Consider the following 8993-nt stretch of genomic DNA (forward strand, 5'->3'; position numbering starts at 1 on the left):
CCCCCAGCCTGGGCTCGCGTGGGTTTGAGCTGGGGTCTGGCCTCAGAGTGGGGCTCAGGGTGCGGGAACCTGGTGGAATGGGGCTGTGCTTGGCCTCAGCTGGGCCCCCCTGCCTTGCTGTGGGAGAGAAGGGGCTGGCTGACCCCAAACCCAGCTCCGGGCTGGCGCGAAGAGAGCGTGGGCTGTGCCCACTCCATGCAGAGAGCCAAGTGCCATCGTGCCCCCCAGGGGCTGGAGCGGCTGAGTGTCCTGCAGCCCCACTGCGTCCTCCCTGCCTGCCCTCGGGGCAGCGTGCGGAGGATCCTGCATCCCTCTGGCCGTGCCCACTGCCAGAATAAATAGAAAGAGTTTGCCGGCTTGGCAGCCCCTCCACAAAAGCCGTATTGAACCATTATTCCCCGCGTCGGCTGCGAGCACTAAAAGTGGCGCCTCGCGTTCTGCCATCTAATGACCCTTCACAGGCTCCTACAGATGTTTTCTATGACTTACAGCTCCTTCTCCAACAGCCCTGTCCGCAAAAACAAGAGGGGCCACTTTAATTCCAATTAAATACCTCCAGCTAAGCAAACAGTGTGCAGCAGGGTTGGGGTACGAGCGGCCGCCAGGCCCGGCCCATGGAGTCGCTGAGTCTAGACTCCAGATGTGGTTCCAGCAGCCTCCAGTGTCCCATGGAAAACGATGCTGGCTCTGCCGTGGGGTGCAGCGCCTTGCCCGGAGCCGGGGTTCAGCTTGGAGCCCCTGGTGAAGTTCTGCAGGCAGGAGGCTGACCCCGGGGATGCTCGTGGGAGCACGGCAGCGAGCCAGGAGCTTTCCTGGGGCTGCGGGGAGCGGAAAGCCTGGAGGGGGGACGGCATGGTCACCCCTCGCTCTGCCTGCCCGATAAGCCGGGGCTGGGCCAGAGGAAGGAAGCGTGCAGGGCCCTGCGAGGAGCTGCCAGGGGAGCAGGCGCCGCGCTGGCCCCGGGCTCGCTCGCCCGCTGCACCTGGTCCCGCAGGCGTGCGGCTCCGCTCTGTCTGCGCCACCTTCCCCTCGCCACAGGGTCCCTGTGGCTTGGGGCGGCTGCGGAAACGTGGACACAACGGCTCTGGCAGGAAACACCATGCACAGAACTGGGCCAGGCCGGGGCAGGAGCCAGAGCTAGAGCCAGGCTGCCCGCGGCCGGGGATTTGGGGTGATCCCCACGGCGATGTGGGGGAGCCCCTGGGTGCCTTCCCCGTGCCAACCTCCTGCCAGGAGAAGCTGAGCTGGGGCACACTGGCTGCTCCCCTCAACGCAAATGCCAGGCGGTGGGACGGTGGTTTCGTGGGTGCGTGGGACAGAGGGGGATGTGGGGGCTGCTCGGTGGTGGGGCGCGTGAGGAGCAGTGGGGCTGGGGGCTGCACCTCACGCCTCACCAAGGTGTGGGGGTTGGCGGTACCGGTGGTGGGAGCCAGGGTGCTGGCGATGGCGCCCAGCCGGCGGGCCGCGAGCAGGGAGAGGAAGCAGCCGAGAGCAGCGAGGAGAGTCAGGAAGCTGGAATAAATCCCAGGAAGGACTGCCTGGCTCCAGCTGGTCTGGGCTGCAGCGGATGGAGCCGGGGACGGGAAGGGAAAAGGCAGGAGGGGAACACGCAGGGGCTTTCTCCGGGCTCGGCATCGCTCCAGCTGCGTGGCGAGCGCCGGCAGCCCCTGCTCAGCGCCGTCCTGCAGGCACGGGAGGCTCGAGGCATGGCCCCGGGGCCAGTCGGTGACAGACGGGGTGTGGGGGCCTGGATGAACCCCAGCTCCCAGCTGAGACAGGGGTGGTTTGGGGGTCCCTTTCTTGGGGGGCCCCCTGCTTGACCCGTGCTGCCTCCTCCTGTGCGCCGAAGTGTGGGGCTGGAGGCTGTGCTGCTGGCTGGCCACCGTCGCCATCGTCACCGCGGCCCCAGCGTGGCCGTGCCCTGTGTGGTCCTGCGGGTTGGGGGGCGGCGGGGGGCTTTGATGTCCTCGCTGCCGGGCAACCCCTGCTCTCTCCGAAGCAGCCGCCCGCGCCCTGCCAGCGCCATATGGCTCAGACCACTGTTACCGCGCCGCGCGCCCGGTTCCCAGAATTGACATGGAAATGAAGCTATCCATCTTGCCGGACAACAGCAGCCGCGCAGGGCCGGGACCCCGCACCCAGTGGTGGCCAGGGCTACCACGCTGTGCCAGGACACCACGTCCGGTGCCACCACACCACACCTGACCACGCACCCAGCGGCGGCCACGCCGGCAGCCCTGACCCCAGCTCCCCAACACCCAAGAGGAGGGCATCCCGCAGCCGAGGGCATCGCGGCGAGCGGGGCCACCACTGGTCAAGGTGGCCGTGCCACGCGTGCCGTGCCACCAGCCGCGATGCCCACGCCGCGCGGGGTGGTCGGGGCGGCGGGCGGGACGCAGGGGGGGCAGCTCAGGCAGGACGCGGCGCATTGTTGGCGGCGCAGCTGGCGGCACCCAGCCGGCCGGCGGCACTGAAACGCATTCCTGCGCACAATGTCCGCGGCCTCCCCGCCGAGGCCCGGCCGCCACTGCCAGATGGGGGCTAATTAGCAGCTTTGAGAGCCGCGGTGGGAACCGAGCAGCACCAGCCCCTCCGCCGAGCCCTGAATGGAAGGGGTGACCCCAGCGCTGTGCCCACCCTGGGAACTGGCGATGGGGACACAGCGAGGAGGGACAGTGGTGGGGTTCCCGTCTCTGGAGGGGTTTGGAAGCCGAGCAGGCGAGGGGCGAGGGGATGGTTCAGTGGTGAACAGCTGGACTCGATGATCTCAAAGGTCTTTTCCAACCAAGCGATTCCATGATTCAGCGGCAGCGGGTGCACCTCTCCCAGCCAGGCTGCCACGGCTGAGGGACATGGGTTAGTGTTTGATAGGAATGGTTGGACTCGATGATCCAATGGGTCTTTTCCGACCTGGTGATTCAATGATTCTATGATTCTAAAGCCCGGCCGTGCTCTCCAGCATCACTGTGCCCTCCGAGAGGAGGAAAAGGAGGGGAGGCCTTCAACTCCTGGGGTACCTGGGGAGGCTGCAGCGGCTCTGAGCGAGGACCGAGCTGCTCAGAGCAAGGCTCTGAGCCCCCAGCTCGCCCTGCAGCCCCCTCCCTCCCTCTGTCTGTCTGTGTCCGTGTGCACATCTGCACACCCCTCCGTGTGTCCGTATGCACGCGCACGCACGTCCATCTGTGTGTCTGTGTGCGTGCACACCCACATGCCCATCCGTGTGTCCGTGTGTCTGTCCACGCACACACCCGCATGCCCCTCCGCGTGTCTCTGTGTCCGTGTGTCTCTGTGTCCGTGCGTCTGTATCCGTGTGTCTGTATCCACGTGTCCGTGTGCACACCTGCACGGCCCGTCCGTGTGTCTGTCTGTCTGTCTGTCTGTCCGCCCACCCACCCCTGTGTCCCGACACCCCTTCTCCCCATCCCTCCTGCTGCTGCTGCTGGGGGGACAGGGCTAATTACCGGCCCGGCCGGTGTGTCCGGGGGGTCCCGGTGCCCCCCACCCCCCTACCCCCCCCCGGCGCCCGGGAGGCGCCGCGCTGACAGCGCGCGGGGTTTATGAATGGGTGACGTCACGGCGCTGGCGTCTCACGGTCTGGAGAGGCGGGGGGGGGGGGGGGGGAGCCGTTAACCCTCGCTTAACGGCGGGGACCGGGTCGGATGGACCGAAGCCGCGCACCACGGTCCCTCCGTTGACCCCGGAGCTCTGCACCCCGGGTCCTCCCGGTGCCCTCGGATCTATGCCCCCGGAGCTACGCCCCCCGGTATCCCCGAGGCTCTGCACCCCGGTGTCCCCGGTGTCCCCGCAACTCTGCACCCCGGTCTCCCCGGTGTCCCCGGAGCTCTGCACCCCGGTATCCCCGGTCTCCCCAGTGCCCGCGGAGCTACGCCCCCCGGTATCCCCGAGGCTCTGCACCCCGGTGCCTCCGGTGTCCCCGCAACTCTGCACCGGTGTCCCCGGAGCTCCGCACCCCGGTACCCGCGTTGCCCCCCGCGCCGCTGCCCCTTTAAGACGCTGCCCGCATGAATGGGGCCGGGCGGCGCTGGCCCCGCCCCCTCGCGCTGCCATTGGCTGCGGGCTCCCCGAGGCCACGCCCCCCAAGCGATTCCATTGGCTGCGGCGCCGTTGAGGCCCCGCTCTCCGGCGTCCGCGCCCTATAAGTAGCGCGGCGGGGCGCGCGCCGCGCTGTTCCCCCCGCAGGGTCCTAAACGCCACCCGCCCGTTCGCCATGAAGGTCGCCGCCGCCGCCGCGCCCCTGTCGCCGCTGCCCGCCGGGGCGCTGAAGGCCGTGCGGCCCGGGGAGGCCGCTCGCTGCGGGCCGGGCCCGGGGGCGGCGGCGGCGGAGCAGCAGGCGGCGGCGGCCGCGCTGCTGTACGACATGAAGGGCTGCTACTCGCGGCTGCGGGCGCTGGTGCCCACGCTGCCGCGGCACCGGCGGGTCTCCAAGGTGGAGCTGCTGCAGCACGTTATCGACTACATCTGGGACCTCCAGCTGGCGCTGCAGCCCGGGCCGCCCCGCCCCGGCGCCGCCGAGCCCCCCGAGGTGAGCCCGGCTGCCCCTTCCTCCTGCCCCGCGTCCTCCCCGCGCCCCCCGCCTCCTTCCTTCTCCTTCCCGGGACCCCCGGGACGCCCCTTCCTTCCGTCCTCCCCGGTGGCTCTTTCCCCTCCCAGCCCCGAGCCCCCGTTCCATTCCCGGGGCTCCCTGTCCTCCGCGGGACCCCCGCCACCATCCTCGGGACCCCCATCCCCTTCTGGGATGCTCCCTCCGCCTGCCCTCTGTCCTCTTCGTCTTTTTTCCCCGTCCCATCCTGGAGCCCCCATCTCCTTCCTCCTGTCCCCTCTCAGCCCCCCGGTCTCCTTCCCCTCCCATCCCCGAGCCTTCATTCCCTTCCCAGGGCGCCCCGTCCTCCTCGGGACCCCCATCCCCTTCTGGGATGCTCCATCTGCCTGCCCTCTGTCCTCTTTGATGTCTTTTTTTTTTTTTCCCCCCTCCCATCCTGGAACCCCCATCTCCTTCTCTCTTCCTCCTGTCCCCTCTCAGTCCCCCGGTCTCCTTCCCCTCCCATCCCCGACCCTCCACTCCCTTCCCAGGGCGCCCCGTCCTCCTCGGGACCCCCATCCCCTTCTGGGATGCTCCCTCCGCCTGCCCTCTGTCCTCATTGTCTTTCTTCCCCGTCCCATCCTGGAGCCCCCATCTCCTTCCCCGACGGGTCCCTTCCTCCTGTCCCCTCTCACCCCCCCGGTCCCCTTCCCCTCCCATCCCCGGGGCGCCCCCCGGACCCGCACTGACCCCCCGCTCCCCTCCGCTCTCCCGCAGGCTCCGTGCTTACCCGGTGCCGACCGCCTCTTGTGCCGCTGAGGCCGCTCCGGAGCCGCCACCGACACCCCCGGGGTGTCCCCCCGCCGGATTTATCCTTCTCAGATTGCTGAGAGCATTCCCCGTATTGTATATTACAATGATTCTGCAGAATATTGTTCTACAATAGCTGGAGTTTTGTTATTAAACAAGCCCTGATGACCAAACGCGGCTCTGCCTCCTGCACCACCACCCCCCCCAACCCCGAGTCCTGGGAATTGAGCCCACGGAGGCGGTGGGACTGGGGGGGAGCCCCTCCGGACCAGTATGGGCTGGGGGATGCTGGGGTTGGGCTGCGCTGGGGCTGGGGTCCCAGTTCCCCCAGTGCTGCTGGGGGGGGTCTGGGGGGTCTGCATTGCCTGTCCCATGGAGGGACCGTGTCCTACTCCCCGAGCTTGGATGTGGGGTGCTGGGGGCAGGCACACAAGAAAAAATGGTTTGCACCCCGTTTTCCCTGGTGGGAAGAGGTAAGAGCATTGCTGGCCTCTTCTCCCAAGTGACAGGGGACAGGGCGAGAGGGAATGGCCTCAAGCTCCACCAGGGGAGGGTCAGGCTGGACATTAGGAAAAAGTTTTTCATGGAAAGGGTCATTGGGCACTGGCAGAGGCTGCCCAGGGAGGGGGTTGATTCACCTTCCCTGGAGGTGTTTAAGGGACGGGTGGACGAGGCGCTGAGGGACATGGTTTAGTGTTTGATAGGAATGGTTGGACTCGATGATCCAGTGGGTCTCTTCCAACCTGGTGATTCTATGATTCCTCTGGGAAAGTGGCTTGATGAGATGATGACACAGAGGGAGCGGAGCTGGGAGGTGACTGTGGGGCTTTGCACCCAGCTGAGGAGAGCAGGATCTGAGGGACATGGTTAGTATTTGATAGGAATGGTTGGACTTGACGATCCGATGGGTCTTTCCCTACCTGGTGATTCTACGATTCTGTGACCTCCTTCCCTCTAGCAGCAGCGAGGTGCTGGTGCCCTCCTCAAAGCGGCGATGCTGGGTGTCTCTCGCGGGCACCGCTGCGTCGGGGCCGAGCTCTGGGTGCCCGTGGCTGCGATGCGTGAAGGTGATGCTGCAGGGGATGGTCCCAGTGCGTGGCCCCGGGTGCTGCTCCCTGTGGTTTTGGCTGGCCCTGGGGTGCAACCCCTGGCAGGGCTGGACAAGCTTTTGGGACAAGGAAATTGCATCACGGGTTGTGCAACCTCTGCAGCTGGGGATGCCCCTGGCAGCAGCGATGATGACCTGCACGGTGACTCACGAATGCCTTGAGGGCTGCAGCAGGTGTGAACAGACCCTCCTATGGGAATATTGGGGTAACGGGGGCTCCTGTGGCTGCAGCCACCCCCAAGGCAGGACCCTCCTGCCGTTGGGGCTCTGGGCTGGAAGGGCTTGGCCAGCCCTGGACCAGGTGTGTGCGTGTGCGAGCCTCTGCACGAGGATTCCTGTGTGTCCGTGCGTTCACAGGCACTGTCACAGCTCTGTGTCCCCATGTCTGTGCTCTTCATGCTGAGGGTGGGGAGGCCCTGGCCCAGGGTGCCCAGAGCAGTGGTGGCTGCCCCATCCCTGGAGGGGCTGAGGCCAGGTTGGATGGGGCTGGGAGCTCTGGATCCAGGGGGAGGTGTCCCTGCCTGTGGGAGGGGGTGGAACTGGATTATATCCAGCTCCTTTCCAGCTCAATCCATTACATGATTTAATGTGCCCACTCATTGTTCCCCAGCTTGGTGGATCCCCTGGCTGAGGAGCGAGCAAGGGCTGGTGACTTGGGCAACCAAGACACGACCTGGCCTGGCCTTGTACAGCAGCAGGGGACATGTAGGGAGGCTGTGGGATCCAAGTCCCTGAGGGTGGAGCTCTCTATAAGCCCCAAGGTCCCCTATGTCATTAATCACTCCCTGGGTTCCCTGTATCGCCCCCACTGCTGTCTGCCCACCACCCTCTGGGTCCCCTCCAGTGCCAAGGCAGCTGCTGCCCCCTGTCTGCTCTGCTGGTGCCCCCCTGCCCTGCACAGCCCCGGCTGCTCTCCCCACCCCATGACACAACAACCGCATGGAATTGCAGAATCTTGGAATGGTTTGGGCTGGAAGGGACCTCAAAGTCCATCCAGTTCCACCCCTGCCATGGGCAGGGACACCTCCCACTGGATCAGGGGCTCCAAGCCCCATCCAGCCTGTCCTTGAACCTCTCCAGGGATGGGGCAGCCACCACTGCTCTGGGCAACCTGGACCAGGGCCTCCCCACCCTCACAGCAAAACATTTATTCCCCAAGATTGCATCTCAATCTCCCCTCTTACAGCTCAAAACTGTTCTCCCTTGTCCATTCCCTGCCCTCCCTGATCAAGAGCCCCTCCTCAGCTTTCCTGGAGCCCCTTTCAGCACTGGAAGCTGCTTTAAGGTCTCTGGTACCTCCTCTTCTCCAGGCTGAACAACAAACTCTCTCAGTCTGTCCTCATACAGGAGGTGCTCCAGCCCTCAGATCATCTCCGTTGCCTCCTCTAGACTCGCTCCAACAGATCTGTGTCCCTGGTGCCATCCCTGCCTGTTCACTGCTGGCAGGTGTGGAAGCTCCATCTGGAGCCTTGGCGAGGGGAGCTCTGGCCGTGTCCATGTGTCCCTGTGCCTCTGCCCAAGCCCCATGTGCCCCTTGGCTGAGCTCTTGTGGCAGCCCCGGCCACCATCCCTCATCCGGACATGGGGATGAGGCCCTGGCACCACCAGGATGCCCGGAGAGCAGGGAAGGGGCTGCATGGGGCTGGCAGGGCTGAGGTGCCTGGCACGTGCCAGGATGCCGGATGCAACCGTACCAGGATGCGCTGAAGAGCCCCAGGGAAGGGCCCAGCCCCGCAGGCACCTGCGCCCCAATCCATCCCTCGTTGTTTTTGTGGGACCTGATTCATCCCGGAAGGGATTAGGGACCGGGAAACCCAGTGACGTTCTGGTCCAACCAGCCTGTCCACCCAGGGATGGACATTGGTGTCAGAGCCAGTGCCTGCTGCTCGCTGCCACGTACGGCCCTGGGGACATGGCACAGCTGGCACCGACCATGGGACTCGCAGCCGCCTGCCGCGGTGAGGTTTGGTGCACGGCACCTGGGAACGGAGGGGTTGTGGTGGGCACGGGGCAGGGCAAGCGGGCAGCTGCTCTCAGGGGGTCCATAAGGGACACAACAGGGGGCTGCTGTCCCTCATGGTGGGATCCCTGGCTCCCCAGGCTGGATCTGGGAGGGCAGCTGGGAACGCAGCTGCTGCTGCCCACAGCACCGTCCAGCCGGAGCAGCTCCAGACGGTTCCGCCGGCTGTGGGTTTGGGAGCCTTCCCTGCAGCCGGGGTTTTTTGGAGGGGATTGCACAGTTCTGCTCTCGCTCTGACTGTCCCGACCTTCCCGTCACACCGCGGCCCTGGGGGCTGCGGCCGCGTCCGAGCCACCCTGACCATCGCTGAGGTCCAGCTGTCCCTGCGCAAGATCCCCAGAGCCTTTCCCAACGTGGGAATGGGGCGAGCGAGCAGATGGAGCCCCGTCCCATCAGCGCAGACCCCCTGCTCTGGGTCCGACTCGCTGCGTCCCCTCACTCCTCCGTCCCCTGGGCTGGGCACAGCCGAAGCCCCTTGGGACCCTCACCCAGCCGGGTCCCCGTGTGTCCCCACA

At 66.2% G+C, this 8993-nt stretch overlaps 2 protein-coding genes across 2 annotated transcripts in view; one reads left to right on the forward strand and one right to left on the reverse strand.

Annotated features, from left to right (window-relative positions):
• The window catches only part of SOX12 (SRY-box transcription factor 12), an 80951-nt gene that overhangs the window by 26909 nt on the left and 45049 nt on the right, over positions 1 to 8993 (reverse strand). The gene's annotated exons all lie outside the window — the stretch shown is intronic.
• ID1 (inhibitor of DNA binding 1) lies at positions 4201 to 5523 on the forward strand. Its single transcript, XM_069871626.1, has 2 exons — positions 4201 to 4543; positions 5318 to 5523. Exons 1-2 carry the CDS (start codon positions 4229 to 4231, stop codon positions 5357 to 5359), a joined length of 357 nt encoding a protein of 118 aa, XP_069727727.1. The 5' UTR covers positions 4201 to 4228; the 3' UTR covers positions 5360 to 5523.

This window comes from Phaenicophaeus curvirostris, chromosome 18 (assembly GCF_032191515.1).
Source record: "Phaenicophaeus curvirostris isolate KB17595 chromosome 18, BPBGC_Pcur_1.0, whole genome shotgun sequence".
NCBI lineage: Eukaryota > Metazoa > Chordata > Aves > Cuculiformes > Cuculidae > Phaenicophaeus > Phaenicophaeus curvirostris.

Excerpts from the sequence above, each read along its gene's own strand:
- ID1 (XM_069871626.1), top strand. The coding sequence starts at position 4,229 with ATGAAGGTCGCCGCCGCCGCCGCGCCCCTGTCGCCGCTGCCCGCCGGG. Across the intron at positions 4,544-5,317 it reads GCGCCGCCGAGCCCCCCGAG|GCTCCGTGCTTACCCGGTGC; the intron begins GTGAGCCCGGCT and ends GCTCTCCCGCAG.